Source organism: Trifolium pratense, linkage group LG7, assembly GCF_020283565.1.
Source record: "Trifolium pratense cultivar HEN17-A07 linkage group LG7, ARS_RC_1.1, whole genome shotgun sequence".
Taxonomy (NCBI): domain Eukaryota; kingdom Viridiplantae; phylum Streptophyta; class Magnoliopsida; order Fabales; family Fabaceae; genus Trifolium; species Trifolium pratense.
Genome location: NC_060065.1, coordinates 4,800,846 through 4,821,936, shown reverse-complemented (window position 1 = coordinate 4,821,936; position 21,091 = coordinate 4,800,846). Strand labels below are relative to the sequence as shown.

At 33.9% G+C, this 21,091-nt stretch overlaps 2 protein-coding genes across 11 annotated transcripts; both read left to right on the top strand.

Annotated features, from left to right (window-relative positions):
- The first annotated feature begins 5,820 nt into the window (after nucleotides 1–5,820).
- LOC123895522 (transcriptional corepressor LEUNIG) lies at nucleotides 5,821–13,099 on the top strand. 8 transcript variants are annotated; one of them, XM_045945902.1, is made up of 18 exons: nucleotides 5,821–6,132; nucleotides 6,381–6,478; nucleotides 6,580–6,689; nucleotides 7,083–7,454; nucleotides 7,543–7,631; nucleotides 7,919–7,997; nucleotides 8,081–8,156; nucleotides 8,263–8,312; nucleotides 8,445–8,756; nucleotides 8,929–9,150; nucleotides 9,512–9,748; nucleotides 9,835–9,979; nucleotides 10,609–10,718; nucleotides 10,809–10,958; nucleotides 11,551–11,706; nucleotides 11,836–11,952; nucleotides 12,151–12,357; nucleotides 12,647–13,099. In XM_045945902.1, exons 1-18 carry the CDS (start codon nucleotides 6,101–6,103, stop codon nucleotides 12,788–12,790), a joined length of 2,706 nt encoding a protein of 901 aa, XP_045801858.1. In that variant the 5' UTR covers nucleotides 5,821–6,100; the 3' UTR covers nucleotides 12,791–13,099. The 8 variants fall into 8 exon arrangements, with proteins under 8 accessions (XP_045801858.1, XP_045801862.1, XP_045801860.1 ...); XM_045945906.1 differs by having other exon boundaries at nucleotides 5,897–6,132; nucleotides 9,862–9,979; XM_045945904.1 differs by having other exon boundaries at nucleotides 5,901–6,132; nucleotides 7,898–7,997; nucleotides 9,862–9,979.
- Nucleotides 13,100–15,652: 2,553 nt separating this feature from the next.
- LOC123899420 (50S ribosomal protein L4) lies at nucleotides 15,653–20,469 on the top strand. 3 transcript variants are annotated; one of them, XM_045950537.1, is made up of 8 exons: nucleotides 15,653–15,784; nucleotides 16,028–16,140; nucleotides 16,247–16,364; nucleotides 16,980–17,128; nucleotides 17,985–18,092; nucleotides 18,194–18,313; nucleotides 19,088–19,261; nucleotides 20,068–20,469. In XM_045950537.1, exons 2-8 carry the CDS (start codon nucleotides 16,030–16,032, stop codon nucleotides 20,182–20,184), a joined length of 897 nt encoding a protein of 298 aa, XP_045806493.1. In that variant the 5' UTR covers nucleotides 15,653–15,784; nucleotides 16,028–16,029; the 3' UTR covers nucleotides 20,185–20,469. The 3 variants fall into 3 exon arrangements, with proteins under 3 accessions (XP_045806493.1, XP_045806492.1, XP_045806494.1); XM_045950536.1 differs by having other exon boundaries at nucleotides 16,015–16,140; XM_045950538.1 differs by lacking the exon at nucleotides 20,068–20,469 and having other exon boundaries at nucleotides 15,766–15,784; nucleotides 19,088–19,438.
- The last annotated feature ends 622 nt before the right edge of the window (nucleotides 20,470–21,091 follow it).

Genomic DNA, 21,091 nt, shown 5'->3' with positions numbered 1-21,091 from the left:
ACAAACCTTCAAGTTTTGTCGATATTGTAGCGGATTCAAAATACAAAATGTTCACTTAAGTTTGCTTAGAGTCTGTTTGATTCTATATGGGAAGAAAGTGTGAGGAAAAAAAAATTACGGCCAAATTAAGTTCATTCATTGATTTTCGACCGTAATTTTATTTTCTCCCACTTTTCTTCCAAAGAACCAAATAGAGCATCAATGTCTTATGACTTATGAGACCCAAGAATAAGAAACATTTTTTTTTCTTTCTTTTCCATGTATATGTTTTTGTTATTTTGTTGTTCGCCTAAATATCTCTTTACCACACACACATTATGGCTTCTTCCAGAAAACCACACACATTATGCTTTTAGTATTTTACACCGACACCAAACACTGGTGTTAAATGTTTTAATTTTAACTAATGTTACTTCCCTTCTCTGCCCTAGTGTACCGGTAGGTAAAACATGACAAATCATGAATAGATTGGATGTGTAATATTGCATGCATTGTACATTTTTTTTTGTCAAGTAGTCCAATGATTCGAAATTTTATCCATAAAATGAATTAGTGAATGTTTGAAATTCAAACCATAAACTCTATTTATAATGCGATATGTCCCTACCAATTGCTGAGAATTTTTCTTTTGTGTTCTTTGCTACAAGCCTACTACAACAAGAATATGAATCATTAATTAGCATCATCTCCGCATCTCGCATCGCACCATTCCAAATCCATTTCATGCAACGATGCAAAGATATATTTGCGAATTTTGTTTTCCTACCCCAACATTTAACCCTTTACCCCTACAAACAAACCAATATTCTCATTTTATCCCTTTCAAAAAATTTAAAAAATGAGTTTTGAACATTTAGCCACAATTAAACAACCGTATCTCAAAAATTTCGGAACACTTTACCTAAGTTTTCCGGTAAACCATTGCAAACCGAAACAATTGGAAAAAAAGTTCTGGTAAGTAGTTAACCAGGGTTTGACCATGACTATAAAGAGATCTGGAAAACTTTCAATCTTGAAAACTTCTTCCGCTGAGAGGGACAAAAGTGAGAACACTAGAAATTACTGAATATGTGAGGAAGGTGTCAGAAAATTGTAAACTGTATGAAATCTGAAGGCAGATATGGTGATGAAGAAGAAAAAGCCATTCAAAAATTTAGAGAAGCTTTCAAAGATCAATTTTTTCCACCTGGAACTACTGTTTTCGCGATTTGGATCCTCTGCTGCGGGACTGCCTGCTGCAGTTCCTGCTGCGACATCCTGACCATTGATTTAATCTATCACATGCATATAAAAAACGTCCGCCGCAGCTAATAACTTACGCTGACAAACCATGTAATAATAATAACAGGATTTATGCCTATAATTATGCAGGTTTCCATTATACATTTATACCCACTTTCTGCTAACAACAGGAGTACAACTACCACTACCACCAACAGTTCTTCTGATGGAGCCAAATTCCATGAACTGATTTACTTCAAATCCAGAATTCATTTTGGTGCAGGAATCTTCACCAACCGTTGCCCCATTAACATTTTCCAAATATTTATTGAACTCTGGTGCAGAATCATTTGATTGCCTTCCTTTGTGACCATTATTATTCCAGAGACATTAGAAGAACTAAATTGCACGGTATCATATTCAGAATGCAGGTTCTTGGGCATGATACCATCATTCACCAAATTTCCACTTGCATTTGTATTACCCTTGGGTTGAGAAGTAAATTGTGGAAATGGATAAAACAATGAACTCGTGGCCACATTGTCAGTTTGTGAACTAGCTGTAGCAGCACCTGAAATAATTGATTAGTTGGAATTTGAGGCACAAAAGCTTTATTATTGTAGGGAAGGCTTTGCAGGAACACATAAAACAAATAAAGCTGCGCATGAATGCATATCATAATCATAATAATAATAATAAAGTGGGTATAAATGTATAATGGAAACCTGCATAATTATAGGCATAAATTCTGTTATTATTATTACATGGTTTGTCAGCGTAAGTTATTAGCTGCGGCGGACGTTTTTTATATGCATGTGATAGATTAAATCAATGGTCAGGATGTCGCAGCAGGAACTATAACAGGCAGTCCCGCAGCAGAGGATCCAAATCGCTGTTTTCGATAGTCAATCACCAAATGGAACATTAGGGGTTAGTACAATTAATATCACGAATTACATATATATGCATATGATTATGAAACAACACATTAAACAGTTACAATTTTTTTCCTCTACAAATTAATCATAGCTTAGTCAAACAAACCAGTATAGAACTGAATTCGTCATAAGTTTTGGAAAGTGAAATTTTCCAGATCTGTTTTAGCCACGGTCAAACTGTAGCTAAATACTTACCGGAACTCTTATTTTCAATTATTTTGGTTTGCAATGGTTTACCGAAAAACTTAAGCAAGGTGTTCCGAAATTTTTAAGGTTAGTAGCCACGGTTTAACCGTGGCTAAATCTTTAAAACTCATTTTTTTAAATTTTTGAAAAGAATAAAATTAGAATATTAATCTGTTTGTACTTTGTAAGGATAAAAGGTTAAATGTTAGGGTAGAAAAAAAAATTTCCCGTGTATTATGCATGTTAAAATTCCCGGGGCCTACGTATGTCACACACGGCCCTTTTTAAAATATTCTGTCAGGTGGATAGGTACATTTTTTTTTGTAGTATATGACAAATTATTAAAGATGAGGTGGTGATAATATAAGATCATAATTTAGGGTCCCCTCCTTCATTTATGCGGTCCTGGCAGTTGTAGAGAGATATTCTCTATGAATTCAGAAGGCCACTTTTGAGTACTTTTGATCAATCTCATTGGTATGTATATTGCTTTAATTTTTTTTTAATAATTAGCACCGTTCTCTTTGATCTCTAGCTTACTCAACCACTCACTTCTTGTTATAGAGTGTCTTAAAACTACTTATAAGAACTAAAAACCAAATAATAATATAAATTATATATGTCATCGACAATAAAAAAGCAAAAACAGACTCATTGTTGTTGATAATTTTAAAATTATAATTTTAGTAATATAAAACACTTTCTATTTCTTAATCATCATCTCAATATATTTAGGTGAATTCTTCGCTACACTTATTATATTTATTGACACATATTTACCTTTACACGCAATATATTTGAATGCATTGACTCCATTCAAATTAAAAAAAAAACTGCGTACCTTTGAGTCGGTGTCTACTTTAAGGTGGACAATTTCCTATTTTTGAGTCGAAATGCTAATGTACATTCTCCTTATTTCTTCCCATAGCGATATAACCATGCAAATATACCATTGCTATCTCGAAGGAAATTGCCACAATTCTAAAGATTAAATGAGCTTGCAAATGCTAAGTTTACCCAACCTTCGGATCCTGCAATTCCAATTTCCATCCAATAAAAATAGTATAATTTTGATGTGTCAAACCAATCACTTTAAACAATTTTATTTATCTTCATATCGTATTAAAAAAATTTGTAGACATACAGGGACGACGGATCCATAAGTTTATCGCACCGGGGATCGAAAAATAGTAAAATTATAAAAATGAATGTAGATTTTTCTGTTGCACTGTCCATGTAAATTTTTTTTATGTTATCGTGTTATATTTACGAAGTTCTTGTTTAATGGTGACATGATGACTAATCGCCTCCGGGAAATATGCGGGGCACAAAAAATGAGTTCTTCCCCTCAATCGGATTTTGTTCATACACAAGAGTCAAATATCAAACTTTTGACTACTTACTTAAGAGACTCAAAACTCTTACCACTTGAAACAACTAATTTTTTGTTAATTAAAAGATTATATTTTTAATAATTCAACACTTATATGATATAATATGATATATTATGTATATGTATGTATGTAAATAAGGGGGAGGGGGGGCCTTGGCCACTGTTTGCCCCCCTCCAGGTCTGTCCCTGTAGACATATATATTAGCTTAAGAAAAAACATGAAAAACTAAAGTTTTTTTTTTTTTAATTTTTTTCTTAACATATTAAATTTTTGTTTTTTTTTCTACATACTATATTAAATTTATTGAAAAGATAAAGCGTGTGAAAAAAATATGAATATTAAAATAAAGATATAACAGAAAGATAAGGTGAAAAATACTGTTAGAAGTCTCACATTGGCTAGAGATATGATAAAGATAGCCTTTATAAGTGTAGTGCAAATCTCAACTCTAAAGCTAGCTTTTGTGGTTGAGTATATGCCTTCCAAATTCTAAAATGGTATCAGAGCTTATGCTAGATCCATTTGTTGTTTGTTGTGGAGACCTTCCATATTTTGGGCCACCCGTTGTTGTTGATCCCACGTTTCAGCTTGTTCGGTTCTGGACGTGAGAGTGTGTTAGAAGTTCCACATTGACTAGAGATATGAAAAGATAACATTTATAAGTGTAGTGCAAACCTCAACTCTAAAGCTATCTTTTATGGTTGAGTATAAACCTTCCAAATTTTAATACATACACTTCCTTAATTTAGTGTTACTATTCAAAAAAGAGATTTAAAAAAACTGAGGGAGTATATTATTAGGTTTAGCTCATTTGACTCACAAGTAAAACTCAATAAATTAATCATCAAATTTGCTTTGAACATAACAAAAAATTGTTGCACTGAAGTTTGAGCGGGTGTTAGGTTTTTAAAGCATCAATGTCGGCAAGCTCTTTGCGTTTCTACATTGTTACCAACGAGAGTATGTCAGAGCAAAATTGATATTATGCTTTCATTGTCATTCCTAAACTATGAAGCATGTATCTGCCAAACAACGTTTCTTTGACACTTTGTTAGACAAAAATATAATATAAAAGTAAAAAGTAATTTAAAACTATGTTTACAAAGCTATTGTGTGATGAATATACCTTCAAAATATATTAGTACTTTTAACGTTTAAGTCAATATATAATCAAGGTAGAGTAAAAGTAGAAAGTAAATGAATTGTACACCGGAGCAAAAGTCTTCGTGCTTATATAGGAAAAGTGGTCGTAACCATCAATGTAATAGCCGACGTAGATTGCGGAAAGCCGTTGAAATTAGTTTAACAGTCCAAATGAGGAGAAATAAGCATATTCGCTATATGGAGGAAACACAAGATTTCTAACGAGCTACACAAATAATCATGGTATCAATCGTCATGTTGGACCTTACCTTAATTTAGATCAAAATTAAACATGGAACATTTTCTACCCCATTATCATCCTAACCTCACATTTATTGATTGATAGTAGAATATCCAACAGAACCCAAACTTGCAATGTCATATAATTTCTTTATGAGTTATTCTAACATGTATCTTAATAATACTCCCTTGGTCCTAATTATAAGAAATAATTTATTTTTTAGATACATTTAAAGTTTGATGTATCTAGATAATAATATACTGTAAACTAGATACATTAAACTTTTAATGTATCTAAAAAGTGATATAATTAGGATCGGAGGAAGTACATGTTAAGAAATTCAAATGTGAAAAACTATTGAAAGAAATAATATTTTAACTTTTACAAACTTGAATATACATATTTCTATATTGGGTTAGTTTTTTACGATAATAATTAAATAAAAGTATACACAAAATACATTTAAATTTATAAGAATGTTAAATGAAAATAACTATGTATAAATGTATAATATGCTCATTTAATCAATGTGATTTTTTCAAAGTATTTTTATAAAAAAGACATAATGAAAATGAAGTATTATTTATTAGTAGTATTTTTTTATTGACATGACATTCAGCCAGCTGTCAAGTGCCCAAATATAGTACCTGAATTTATTATTATTATTATTATTATTATTATTATTATTATTATTATTGAAACAAATAAATGAAGGAATTTGTTCAAATAAAATAAAATAAAATAAATAATAAATAAATCATCCCTTATATCCAATGACGTTGTTGCTTCTGTTCATCCCTTGGATTTTCTTCTTCTCCTTCATTTCTTCTTTTACTTACCTCATTCATCTCTCTCTCTCTCTCTCTCTCTCTCTCTCTCTCTCTCTCTTCATTCTTCAGTCGCAGCTATAGCAAGAAAATCCACTCTTCCGTTACAACACCAACTCATTCAACTCACCCTTTACTCGCTCTACAACCATGTCTCAGACTAACTGGGAAGCTGATAAGATGCAAGTTTCAAACTTTCCTTTCTTATTCATCATTTTACCAACATGCCTTCTTTTTTTCATGCTTTATATGTATATTCTTTCTTGATTTTCCTTCTGGGTTTTTCTTCTTTTTTCGGTTCTTCACTTGTATTTTCATGTTTATTATCATTGCACACATTCTTTCCTTTTTGGGTTTCTTAGGGTTTATAGTTCTCTTCAAATTTGTTATAAAGTTTTAATCTTTTTGCTGTTACATTGTGAAATTTCAGGTTAGATGTTTACATCCATGATTACCTAGTTAAGAGGGATTTAAAGGCTTCTGCTCAAGCTTTTCAAGCTGAGGGAAAAGTATCCTCTGACCCTGTTGGTAAGATTTCTAAAAACTGTGTTTTTATGGAACAAAATCATTTAAAGGTTGCATTTTTATTTGTGTGTTTGTGTGTGGTTGTTGGCAACATGGGGTTGCAGCTATTGATGCTCCTGGAGGTTTTCTGTTTGAATGGTGGTCTGTTTTCTGGGACATTTTCATTGCCAGGACTAATGAGAAGCACTCCGAGGTGGCTGCGTCGTATATAGAGGTTGGTTGAAAAGAAATCATGGCTTTTATATTATGCTATACTATACTATCTTCTTTCATGATAAATTTGAGCATGTGATTATTTGTGTATTTAAATAATGAAATCAATTTGTCTTTCTCATGTTTGTGGACCTTTGTGGGTTAGTTTGTTATCACCGGCCAACTGGTCCAAAGTCGGATGTTTTAATAAACTTCGGATATTTTAGACTATTGTTTTAGCTGAGTGGTAAAGTGATTACAGTTTAGACACATGCTCTTTGTTTTTTATAACTAATAATGGTACCCTTGTTAAATTGATGGTAAACTAGGAGCTACATTTTACACAATTAGAAGAGAATACGAAATTTAGTTGTTACCGCTTTAAATTTATGGTATGTGAAATTTTTGTATGCAGACTCAATTAACTAAGGCAAGGGAACAACAACAACAACAGCAACAACAACAGCAGCAGCCTCAGTCTCAGCAGTCACAGCACGCACAGCAGCAACAACACTTGCAGATGCAACAACTTATGTTGCAGAGGCAGGCACAACAGCAGCAGCAGCAGCAGCAACAACAACAGCAGCAGCACCAGCAACAGCCACAATCGCAGCAGCAGTCACAACCACCACAACAGCAAAACAGGGATAGGGCTCATCTCTTAAATGGTAGTGCAAATGGGTTAGGTGGCAACCCGGGAACTGCTAATTCAATAGCAACAAAGATGTATGAGGAAAGGTTAAAAGTCCCCCCACAGAGGGATTCTTTGGATGATGCGGCAATGAAGGTAGTGGGATGTTCCGGTTATCGTACTATAAGATGAACGCTGTTTTTGTGATACATATGTTCATTGCTTTTTTTGGTATTCCATACAGCAAAGATTTGGTGAGAACATGGGTCAACTCTTGGACCCAAATCATGCCTCAATATTGAAGTCAGCTGCAGCCAGTGGTCAGCCTTCAGGGTGAGCATTTCAAAACTTAACTTTTTTATACTTGATTAGTCCGTGACTTTGTTAATTGAAGTTTCATCTGAAATACTGAGTTGAAGATCACTTTATTGAATTTGTGAAACAAAAGACATTATTTTTATCTTATTAGTCTTTTGGACGGTCTACTCCTGCTTTTGAAAAATTAATGATCACATGTTCGATATTTTAAAAACATTTATTTGGCGTTCAATTCTCTGAACATTCTGCATTCTCTATATCTGTGGTGTTTACTTTGCTAGCACCAAATTTCTTGATTTCAGGCAAGTCTTGCACGGCACTGCTGGTGGGATGTCTCCACATGTTCAAGCTCGTAGTCAGCAATTACCAGGGTCTACACCGGTACATCTCTATTCCCAGAGTTATCCTGTTACTTCCTACATTCCATATTAGCTGCTTTTCCCTGATTTTCCACTTGGAATCAGGATATGAAGAGCGAGATAAATCCTGTTTTAAATCCCAGAGCTGCGGGTCCTGAAGGATCGTTGTTAGGAATTTCTGGTATTTTTCCATAAAGTTTTTTGGGTTTTAATGCAACATTCGTTGTGGTCTTCTATTTTATATTCTTGCTTGTAATTGTAGTAAAATGTATTTTCACTTGTGCCAGGATCAAATCAAGGGAACAACAATTTGACTTTGAAAGGGTGGCCACTCACTGTATGTGATCATTTTATTTTTATTAATTTCACTTCTCCCTGCAGATATCTTTCAAAAATGTTTTCTTTAATTGTTGCAAAAGCACTTCAGTTGTGAACTTTCATTACTAAGCCTTTCTCATCCTTTTATTAGGGTTTGGAGCAACTTCGCTCTGGTTTGCTTCAGCAGCAAAAGCCTTATATGCAGGCTCCTCAGCCATTTCATCAACTACAAATGTTGACACCACAGCATCAGCAACAGCTTCTGCTTGCACAACAGAGTTTGGCATCACCATCTGTTAGCGAAGAAAGTAGAAGGTTGAGAATGCTTTTGAGTAATAGGAATATTGGCCTAAATAAGGATGGCCTTTCAAATCCTGTGGGTGATGTGTTATCGAATGCTGGATCACCTATTCACGGTGGTGGCCCTCCTTTTCCTCGTGGAGATACAGATATGCTAATGAAGGTGCTAGTTCTCTTTTAATTAATTACCTTTTTTTTTTTTTTTCCTCATTTTTTCTTTTTCTTTTTCATTTTAGTTGTTACATGATTAGTTAAACAATTTTGTGTATAAGTCTCTTATATTTTCCCAAAGATTCATGGCTTGCATCATCTGAAAGTATTTTTTCTATGTGTAGTTGAAACTGGCTCAGTTACAGCAGCAACAACAGCAGCAGCAACATCAACAACAGTCGAGCATCAATGCACAGCAGCAGCAGCAACTTCAACAGCACGCTCTTTCAAATCAGCAATCTCAGACTTCAAACCATAGCATGCACCAGCAAGATAAAGTAGGGGGAGGTGGTGGTAGTGTCACCATGGATGGTAGCATGTCAAACTCATATAGAGGAAATGATCAGGTCAGTCCTTTTATAGTTGATGTCCCTTTTCCGAAACAACGGGCAACAGTTTTCTTCTGAATTGTAGAAATATATAATGGCGGGCTGCATTTCAGAATACAGATGAAGTACTTATATGTCAATTTGGTGACATTATAAATTTCACTGTTGGAAATTCTGCCTTCATTGAAGTCTACCCCTAGCTACCTAATTGTGGCATTTGAGTTGCCTTCATTGCAACCTCCAACACCTTCATTGTGTTGGGTGTGAAGGGATGAATTTATCCCACATTGCAAGCTGATTTTGTAAGGTTGCGTTAGGCAACCCAAATTCTAAGAAGTATGAAATTGGTTCCTAACATTTATCTCTTAATGCACTTCAGGTTTCAAAAAACCAGATGGGAAGAAAGAGAAAGCAACCTGTATCTTCTTCGGGTCCTGCTAATAGTTCAGGAACAGCAAATACGGCAGGCCCATCACCTAGTTCAGCACCCTCAACTCCCTCAACTCATACTCCTGGAGATGCTATTTCAATGCCTGCATTGCCTCATAATAGTAAGTCTCTAATGATGTTTGGCACTGACGGTACCGGAACTCTTACGTCACCTTCAAATCAGTTGGTGAGTTGCTTTTATATGCAGTTTAATTGATGGAAGGAGTGATTTCATTCCTTGCATATCGACTCATTGCAATTCCATTTTGGCAGTGGGATGATAAGGATCTTGAATTGCAGGCTGACGTGGATCGCTTTGTGGAGGATGGATCTTTAGATGAAAATGTAGAGTCTTTTTTATCGCAAGATGATACAGACCCTAGAGATCCTGTTGGCCATTGTATGGATGTAAGCAAAGGTGCAGTAAACACCACTTTATATTGATCATAAAATATTCTGACTTCACACTTGCAAAGAGTTTCTCATGTGTATGTATGTCTAATTTTCTCTCACTCCAATACAAAAGTTTGCATTCTTTTCTTGTAGAATTTAAAGGATATATGCACTGTCACTGTAAATTAGTTTACACTTAAATCCAATAAAAATTCATCATTTTGCGACATCACACTATTCTTGTAATTACATCTTAAAAGCGGTGATATGACACGGCAAAATAGAGGACTTTATTTAGATGTCAATGTAAAATGACTTTACACTGGCAATGTGTGCCCGTGAAACTTTCTTAGTGTGTAAATTTGTGGTAATGGTGAATTGCAATGAAGTATGAATCTCAAAACAACAATCAAGATGATTTTAATAAATCACAAAGTCTCTTATATCATTTTGCCTCAAATATGCTTTAAAATATTCATTTTGAAAACGTTTACAATTTTTTTATTTATAAATATATATGTTGTTGGCTATATAATTAAGAAGGCACGTTCTTTATCTTTTATATGTGAAACACCATAGTGCATAGTTACTCTTTAAATTCTTGACATGATGAAATGACACGGATTCAGAAGCTACAGGACTGCTTTTTTTCAGGCTTCACATTTTCTGATGTAAATTCTGTACGTGCAAGCTCAAGCAAAATTGCTTGTTGCCATTTCTCATCTGATGGAAAGTTACTTGCAAGCGGTGGCCATGACAAAAAGGTTAGGGGAAACATTAATCTTCACACTTTCTTTGTTCAACTAACTTTCTGATATTAGCTTAGAACTTTCTTATATTTTCCTGTAATGCAGGCTGTTATATGGTACACGGATTCACTAAAACAAAAAGCTGTTCTTGAAGAGCACTCATCTTTGATAACTGATGTCCGTTTCAGTCCAAGCATGCCGCGTCTAGCAACATCTTCATTCGACAAAACTGTCAGGGTTTGGGATGTTGACAATGTTAGTAGATTTCTTTCATGTTTTTCTTTAATAATATAATATCCCTTTAGCGAAATTATTTCTATATCTTTTGAAGGGTTTTAACTTTTAAGTAACTTGTGACTATGTCCAACTTTCACCGAAATTATTTTACTTAGTGAGATAACAAAACTTCTTAATGTTAAATACAAGAAAAGCATAATTTCTATAATAATTCTCTCCGCTGAGATTTGAGTTTGAAATTGTTCAAGTGGTAGGATTTAGATGAAGAGTAAAGAGAGATTATAGACTTAAAATCACAAATATGAATGATGATTATGATTTGATACAAGTAGAGTAAACAAACACTAGCCCTTATTTTGGAAGTTTATAGAGATTGTATTATGCTCAAGATAGATGCTATTCGTCTGCTTGATTAATGTTTATGATGGAGTTGTAAAAGGCTAAAAAGTTGTCCTATAATTGTATTTGATTCGAGCGTTAGATCTATATATTTGATGAGATGCGTTGTTAATGATTACAGTCTTGGATAGTTTGTTACTTCTATACAGAATGTGAATTGTGTTTCTGTAATTGGTATTTTGCTTTAACTGTATATATATTTTCTATCCAGCCTGGGTATTCCCTCCGCACTTTTACGGGACATTCTACATCTGTTATGTCACTAGATTTTCATCCAAATAAAGATGATCTTATCTGCTCCTGTGATGGTGATGGTGAGATACGGTATTGGAGCATAAACAATGGCAGTTGTGTTAGAGTTTCTAAGGTAGAATCTTAGTCAATTTATCCTATTTTCTACGCATTTTCCTGTGCACCAGATGCACTATTTTGTAGCTCGTGTATTAAAGTGACATTATATTAATTTCAATCTGCTGACAATTTTCTTGTTGCTTAGGGTGGCACTACCCAGGTGAGATTTCAACCTCGTCTAGGGAGGTACCTTGCTGCAGCTGCTGAGAACATTGTGTCTATACTTGATGTGGAGACACAAGCATGCCGATATTCACTAAAGGTTGGTTTGCATACCTCTTCTATACATGTTTTCTCATTTGAGGTAAAACATTTGCTTTCGCCAAGAGGTTTTGCAGTTCTACTTGAGTTGAGTCAGGGTCACCAAGTCATACACTTCTTATCTTATATTATCAGAGTTTTAGAAGTGAACTAATATTAATTAATCAACGGTTGTTTTATTGTCGTACTATGATTGAAGGGTCATACAAAGACAATAAATTCTATATGTTGGGATCCATCTGGAGAGTTGATGGCATCGGCGAGTGAGGACTCCGTTAGGATTTGGACTCTTGGAATGGGAGGTGATGCAGAATGTGTTCACGAGCTTAGCTGTAATGGCAGTAACTTTCACTCGTGTGTTTTCCATCCGACATTTCCTTCACTGCTCTTCATTGGCTGTTATCAGGCAAGTCTACATTTTCCCCCCTTGTTATTGGCGAATTTGGTTTTGTCATTTCTCCTACTCTAATATGCAATTAAGAAACACATGCTTTATCAGAAGAGAAATGAGTTTTGTACAAACAAATTTAGATAGCTTTTGCGACAACTTTTTAATTGGTTAACGCAATTCTTTAACCATTCACTGTACATAAGCACTTAAAAAATTTGTTGCAGAAGTTCTCAAATTTTACTATTTTAGTTGTAACTTTCATAAGAAAGAGAGTGGACTCTTATTCTTGGTTCATGTTGTGCAGTCATTGGAGCTATGGAACATGGCTGAAAACAAGACAATGACTTTGTCTGCTCATGATGGTTTAATTACTGCCTTGTCTGTTTCAACTGTAAATGGTTTGATTGCCTCTGCCAGTCATGACAAGTTCATCAAGCTATGGAAGTAACTAACATGAGGTGATGGTGTTTCCAATTGACAATACTCGGACAGACTTAGGTTTTAATTAGTGCTTGATCACACATTTTGTAGTTATTCCTCGTTTTTTGTACTTTTTAAACGACTCACGGCCTCTACTCCTTTTGGTGGTTTTTTATTTTGTATGTGTTTAGGCTTTAGATTGCTAACCTATGTAATGTAATGCAATGTTGAAAGATTGTCCAACATGTAACAACTAATCCAAGCCTGAGTCGGGTAGACTTATTATATAAGGAGACAAAGTTATCATAATGTTTATATTTTCCATTTACAATATTCATTCTCAATTCTCTACGGCGTCTGGTGGACAAAAGATTTTTAGGAATAATCAAATCAGAATGATTTTTTATCTTTATTTTCTGTTATCTTTGAACTCGAGGCTTTGCTCAAGAAGAGTCAAGTCCATGCCACTTAGACCAACATGTCTTTAGCATCCTTAGATATTGCATGTATGTTGATTAATTAGATATTGCAAGTACATCATAAAAAAAACAATTTTCTTGATTTATTATGTTCCATTCTATTCAATTTCATTTCACTTCTCATTTTAAAATATCCTTTGAGAACCTAATAGTAGTAGCATTGATCTTTTGTTCTCCCCAACAAAATTGTATTTTGGAATTGGCTTATGTATTCAAAATGACAAAGGAGAAATTTGTTGGCAAAAACATTTTTTGCTCTACCCAAAAGGCCAAAATGTAAAAAAAAAATAAAGAAAAATGTATTTCTTTTAAACAAGGAAACAAATTTTATCTAGAATTTAACCATACTCACATTGTACTTTTTTCTTACCTTAGAAATGTGTATCATATTCCTGTGTAATTTCAGATACTGCCTCTAATTATAAGAAAGTTTATTTTGTAGGTTTGTTTACAGTAATTTCAGATACTCTCTCTAATTATAAGAAAGTTTATTTTGTCGGTTCGTTGCATACTTGATGTATATGAACTAATGCATTATAGATCAAGTATACAACGAATTTAAAAAATAAATATTTTCTTATAATTAGTCTAGAGTGAGTGTGAATATAAGGGTGTGTAGTAGTGGGAGGCATATCAGACTAATTTGCCTCATTTCGAAACCGTCTAAAGTGAGGGTGAGAAGAGACTGTTGGATTGACGGTTTAACCTGTTAGCAACAACAAAAACTACAAATTTTAAGACATTTATAAACTAAGTATACATGTTAGTTTTTTTCATAAAATGTGTGCACTTAAACACACCCATAGAGGTGTGAAATCGACACATTTGTTGATTAATCTTAGAGTTCTACCTACCTTTGATTGATGGGAATTGAATGACAATCTCTCCATTGGACTCGAAATTCCTGTGCACATCAGTAGATTCAAACAACTGCCAAATGGAATTACTACAAAGCTAAACAAATTGAGAGGTTGCAGGATTGGTCTCGGTGTGTACAGCTGAAGAAAATGCTCACAACTATACAAGAGTTGTATGCTTTTGTCAAAATCAAAAACTTTGAAAGAATGTAATGATAGCTATTAGAAGAAAATCTTGTTTAAGACTAGAATATAACTTTCAATATTTCAGCAATGTTATGATTATCTTAAGATTCATTCACATACCAAGATTGAGGCCAAGTTTCTGTAGTGAATTGAATCATTATAAATCATATTATTGTATAGTTATGCATTATGAGGAGAGTGGATAAATATGAAGAATACAAAGTCTCTGAACTTTGAAAACCGAAATGTCCCACATTGGTTATAACATAGCATATGTAAGTGTTTATAAGCTTATGACACACGAGTTGAATTGCCGAGTTGAGTAACAACAACTTGTAACCCAAGTGGGGGCAACAAAGTGATGGGACATGGCTTTGGCTTGTCAAGTTGGGCTGATTGGTGCATTATGCTGGCCTGCCCACTCCAAGTTGAGAGTTGGATCATGGGGTTTGGACGAAGGCCCAGATCTCCTGGTCCCTAGAATGGAGGGAACCGCATGAGGCTGGCTTCACAGAGCAGTGTACACCTCCTACTCTCGACAGTGGAGGGATAACAGGCTGCTGCGTCTTCAACCCACATAGCTTGGTGAGCCTAGCCCATTGAACCATTGTAATTTTTGTCGTTTTGATTCTTTTAAAGGTAATTGTAAGTATTTTATGATGAATTCTATGTTATTTCTTTTTTGCAGTTTGTAACTTTCGTCGTTTTGATTCTTTTATGCTTGCAAAGGTAACTTTTTTGCTTGTCTATCTCTTTATTTTTTTTGCAGTTTGCAATTTTTGTCGTTTTGATTCTTTTAAAGGTAATTGTAAGTATTTTATGATGAATTTTATGTTATTTTTTTTGGTGAAATAAAGGGGCAAAGCCCCAAATGAAATGATGAATTTTATTATTTTAGTAAAAAAGTGAAATTAGGTTACCATATTTAAGATAAGGTTGCTTCATTTTTTTTTAAACAATATAATGGCTCATTATTTATAAATTTACAATAAAATTTTATTACAAAATAAAAAATATAAAAATGTGGGTAATTCAGTACCTAATTCAATCCAAACTAAAAATCGAACTTTAACTTTACCCAATACTACAACAAACGACTTTTAAAGTAGACTCAAATTAGATTTTTTTTAGTTGTTCCGTTTTTTGGTTTTGGTCAAAATAGGACTACCTTTTGACTAACTCTACACATACTTAAAAGAGTAAAGTGATATTTAAATTTTAATAATGAACTAAATAGTTAATTCCATTCAAGTAATAAAAAAAAACATAATTAAAAATTCAAATGAAACATAATTAAATCAAAAGTAAAAGGATTTAAATAAATAATACTGTAATTAAACAAAATTTAAATAAAAAAAATAAAAAAATTAAAGGGTTTACTTTACAGTGCACCAGTTAGAACTTAGAAGCCCCAAAACCTTTCGTTCGCTCGCTCATTCATTCGTGTTCTCAGTCGAGCTCTTGCTTCGTCACCGGCTCTACCTCTGAATTCTGTTGCCGGTAATTCTTCTTCTTTTCCTTTTTCCCTCACTTCCATGGTTTTTAGTTCCGCTACTTAGGGCGAAATTGCCTTCAATTTTTGTTGCTCACAACATGTTCGATGAAATGCCTCCCTTCACTCATTGGTTTATTTTGCTTTTAGTTTCGTCAAATTACTCTATTATTTATTACATTTCATCTAACTTCAAATGGGTTGTTAGAATTTCACTTACTTTCAAATTCAATTGGAGATTGCTTGTTCAGTTATGGCTGCTTTGATCTCCAAAAGACTACTACGTTCTTATGGATCATTGCTAGGACGACGCTGCTTTGATTCACCTAATGGGGAGAGAGTGGTTTCTGCACAACGTCTCCTGGTGCGTTGCAGTTACATTGAAGTTGAAACATTGAAGTTTTTTCTTATGCTGGTTGTGTAGTGATTATTATTGTTTAATAAAGTGGTGTGCTTTATTTTAAATGTAGAACGGATCAATGATCCAACGGTTTTCAACTTCTATTTTAACTCCGGGGTCTGATGAAGGTGCATTTCCATCTGACTTATTGTCCAAAACACCTCTGGTAACATCTAAGCGTGATGCAGGTATGAAAGCTAGTTAAAAGTTAAAACTATTTTGTAGTACATGAATATGTTGGTGCTCCATCAGTCCATTTTGCTTTATCTCATGCGAAGCTTTCTTTAATTATCATCGACAATGCATTTCTTTGTATATTACATGTCAAAACTTACTATATACTTTTTTCTAAGAACCATTTTCTACCTAAATTTTGACATGATTCATGCATTGTGTCCTGTAACTCAGATCTTAATATCTTATGGATTCTTAATCATCTGCTTCTTCCCTGAAATTGAAGGAATTTGTCGCCAGGCGAGGGTTTAACTTTAGGTCTTCCTCCTCAGTTATATTAATATATATTGGATTTTTTTTTTAACTCTTTAGTATCCTGTGTTTGTTAGCAAGTGCTTTCTCTAATTCTTGCTGAACGTCATAGTGCTCAACCTTTTTTTTAGATTATGGATGATGCTTATGTGCTTTTCAAGAACGGAACAAAACAGTCATAAATATAAATTAAAGTCTTTTTTTTTTCACTACCTACCATCTATCATGGCAACTCATCTGGTCTTCATCATGGGATGAGTTGATTACTGTTTCGATAATGTCTAAGTATATTATTAATGTAGTTCGTTATGCTGTAGGGCTTTGTCAGGATCTTTTAATTCCAGTTACCAACTTTCATAACGAAGACAAGGGCTTTATGGTTTTAGCTGGAGATGTTTTTGATTTGCCTATTCGGAAAGATATAATTCATCGTGTTGTTTTGTGGCAGCGTGCAAAACGCCAACAGGTATTACTTGCATTATGTTTTAGAACCATTGGACTGGGACATATAATTCATAGGAAATGCTATAAATCATAATCTATACTAATCCATATAGGCCTAACAAATTTGGGTATATTCAATTGTTGAACGGTGGAAATAAATACTCAATTATTTTTCCTTTTTATCATTTTAAATTGCACTGGCGATTGTTTGTGAGGAGGGAGTGGAGTAGGGGGTTGGGATAATGGACAAACATTTAGACTTTAGACAATAAATAACTAGGGTTTGGCATGTTTGATCTGATGTCTAAGGATGGAATGATTCAATTGATGTTTTATCATTTATTGCGTTAAATATCTTAATGATATTTATGTTTTCTTGCACTTTACATATGATAGGGACTTTGTTTCACCTAATAGACAAATGGAAGAATTGATCCTCACATTAGAATAGAATTGTGGAATACTCGGACAACAAGAACGAGTATTAGGGAAAACATACATGAAAGAGAGATTCCGACCCCACCCAATGCCTCTCTACACAATTCTGCCTACCTTGCCTCTTTTATGCCCTCTGCTTTTGACATTGTCTTTAAATAAATTTGCACTTTCCTCACTCTTCTCTCCCTTTCTGCCACATGTTAAGGATGTTATTACAACAAAATACTGGATACATATTCAATCTTCCCTCTGCCACACTTCTCTTGCTCACTTGAGTTATTAACCACTTTTTCCCCCTTTATATACCCTATCATTCATAGCATCTAGTAATAAGAGGCCTGATCAACATATATAATGGCGTTGGATATATAATTTATCTTTTAGTATGAATCTAAACTGTTAGCTATGAAATTTTCCCATCTCATTGATTTTGCCAACAGGGAACTCACTCAACAAAAACTATCAGCGAAGTCAGTGGGACCGGGCGAAAGCCTTGGAACCAAAAGGGGACTGGTAGAGCAAGGCATGGGTCACTGCGTGGACCTCAGGTACAGGACATTCTTTAAATGAAATCCACCCTATCTTTATTCCTCCTTTCTTCACAGTTTATTCAGCGGTGGAAATTAATAAATTTAATGAATGGCAACAGTTCAGGGGTGGTGAAACGAAGCATGGTCCTAAGCCCCGAAGTCACGCTATCAAACTCAATAAGAAGGTTCGACGACTGGGACTAAAGATTGCTCTGTCAGCTCGTGCAGCAGAAGGAAAGGCAAGTCTCTTCCTCTATCATTGTCCTCGCCTTCTTTCTAAAAAATTAAATCACATATCTAAATTATTATGTCTGTTGTTTTATTTCATATTTATATTTATTAAAATAACCAATGCAGGCTGTTCTTCTAAAGGAGCACCTCATTTCTAGAGACAAAATAGACTGCAATGTCTTCACAGAATTGTTGTTGAGTAGTGAGTAGGGAGAATTGAAGTAGGAACAAAATAATTGGATGTTAGAGTATATCATATGGAAGCTCATTGTGAAGTACTAGAACCATCTATACTAGTTTAACTGTAATATACTAAACACTAATCCATACCCAAATTACATGCCCCCTCTAAATGCACATCCAGAGCTCTAAAGTATGTGATCAATAAAGGGTGGTATGACTATTTAATACAATAAAACCATGTATATAATAATATAACGCTAATGGGAATCAAGAAAAAAAACTCAAAAAACAAAGAAAAAGGTGATGCTCTTGCACTGCATCAGCCGTCCTTTGTTGGCTTTATTTTTGAGTTAAGTGATTATTTTGGGTATCTATAGTTTGCATTACCAAAATAATGCCTTATTGCAATTCTGGTATAATATAAAGCATTTTTTTATTTCTTTCATCCCATAATTACCCCTTTTATACTTCTTGCGATTCTTTTTTTATGTACTCTTCTTGCGATTCTTTTTTTATGTACTCTTCTTGCAATGTACATGTTAAATAAGAGTTTGTGTTTGTCTTGTGTACACTGATATCTGGTGAATTGATTTATACAGCTTATTGTGCTTGAGGATTTGGAGGTTTCCACACATAAAACCAAGAACTTTTTGAATTATTTCAAACAACTTGAGGACACCAAGAAACTTCTGATCGTAGATGAAGGCCCCATAAATGAAAATCTAAAATTAGCTACACAAAATCTGCATTATGTTAACTTACTTCCAGCCATTGTAAGTATAAGTTCTTCACATGTTGCTTCTATAATATTTCTCATGAAAGTGATAATTAGAACTCTAATAGTAGATTTCTTTTGGGATGTTTGGATGGAGGTGAGGGCTTACGTTTCTTTTTTATATTACAGACACTATACAATGTTCATAAAAATAAATTAAGTGTGATTGAAGTATAATATGATTATCGATCATGTTAATTTTTTTTTTTAATATAAAAAAATATTTCAAAATATAGACTTAGCCCCCCCTTCCAACCCCCCTCCCAAACAGACCCTTAGAGTTTGTAGTGTGTTTCCAAGAGTCTATACATTTCCAACAATAACTGTAAGCCTTATACTAGTTGGTATCAACATCAACGTCATTGAGCTATCAAGAAACCAAAGTAAAACCATTTAGAGAGTTTCCTCTTCTTCTCCTCAAAGGCTGTTACTTCAACTTTCTCCCAGATGTTTTCATTCATAATATTTTATACCACTCATCCACCACAGTATTTTTATTATAGCTATGCTTATATCATCGATCTTATAATTATCTTATAACTTTCTGAGTTTGGTAGTGTAACTTGTGACCAGAAACTATGATTGAAGCATCTCTCGAGGTATTTTTGTGACACCTCCATCATTTTGTAAGATGGATCTAAAATGAGTAAATTGCAGAACTTGCATTATAATGCAATAATCCCACTTTTCACCTTAGAAACATCCCTAACTCACGTCTTACTATACTCGTATGATATACTGTTTCTTGCTCAAATGTATAAATTGCGTTTGCTCATACAAATTTTATTTAAAATGTGTTTGTAGGGATTAAATGTCTACAGTATTTTGTTGCATGACACTTTGGTGATGTCCAAGGAAGCAGTGAACAAAATTGTTGGGCGTATGCACACTCCAATCTCCCGTAATTCCACACCTCAATAAATGGTGGTCGAGGCAGTAACTGTTTCTGTACTTCACTTTATTTGCTCGGAATTAGGAATAGTATCCCGTGTCTCCATTTCTGTAACACAGCGATCCAATGCAAATATTTTTTCGTGAGGTTTCTGATAAAATTATACAAGCAATGCAAGTTGTAATTTAAAGGTGTTCAAGATTAGAACGTAGGAATCGGATGGTGGAATTTTAATATGCTCAAGTGGTTAAGTTTGTTATGATTTTTCCGATGGTAACTCATTTTTCAGCAAATGCATGGGATCTGTTTAACTATTCCTCTATTCATGAATTTAACCCGTTCTAGGGGACGGGGGTGGCAAGTGAGATTTTAGTTGCTTTTATTTATTTGAATATCACCCTTTTAATGATTTTATATCTTATGTTTCAGAGGTGGAAAGGAGATGGGAAGGAGAGGAATGGGAAAATATTTCTCCTTATTTGGAGTTTAAAGTAAATAAAAAAGGAAAACTGTTTTTTAGGAGATAAAAATAAAAAGGAGAATCTGGTTATGAATTTATTTAGTAATAAAGAACATAACAATTACATAATTTTAAATATTTACTGAAAACCATGGATTGAATATTGCTCGTTAGTCCTTAAATTTGTACTATTGATCAATCAGGTTCTTCAATTATTTGAAATAGCTAAATAATCTCTCAATTTGCTTAACATGTACCAAATAAGTTCTTCAATTAAGTTTGGTCGTTAGACATATTAACATAGAACATTAAATGGTGACATGTCCTTCCACACATGTTCATCTTCTCTTCATCATCTTCTTCCACACTCTGAACCCACGCATCGTATTTGATGAACTCCTTCATAGATCTCAGTCTTTTTTGCACTTTACCATGTTATAATTTGGTAGTTGAGGTGGAAGAGTTAAAGAATGAAG

What these genes read in the sequence shown, in the direction of transcription:
- LOC123895522 (XM_045945899.1), top strand. Translation starts at nt 6,101, where the DNA reads ATGTCTCAGACTAACTGGGAAGCTGATAAGAT. An exon ending in GCCAGTGGTCAGCCTTCAGG is followed by an intron (nt 7,632 to 7,897) that starts GTGAGCATTTCA and finishes TTACTTTGCTAG; the next exon opens with CACCAAATTTCTTGATTTCA. An exon ending in AATTACCAGGGTCTACACCG is followed by an intron (nt 7,998 to 8,080) that starts GTACATCTCTAT and finishes ACTTGGAATCAG; the next exon opens with GATATGAAGAGCGAGATAAA.
- LOC123899420 (XM_045950538.1), top strand. Translation starts at nt 16,030, where the DNA reads ATGGCTGCTTTGATCTCCAAAAGACTACTACGTTCTTATGGATCATTG. An exon ending in AACATCTAAGCGTGATGCAG is followed by an intron (nt 16,365 to 16,979) that starts GTATGAAAGCTA and finishes GTTATGCTGTAG; the next exon opens with GGCTTTGTCAGGATCTTTTA. An exon ending in GGTCACTGCGTGGACCTCAG is followed by an intron (nt 18,093 to 18,193) that starts GTACAGGACATT and finishes GAATGGCAACAG; the next exon opens with TTCAGGGGTGGTGAAACGAA.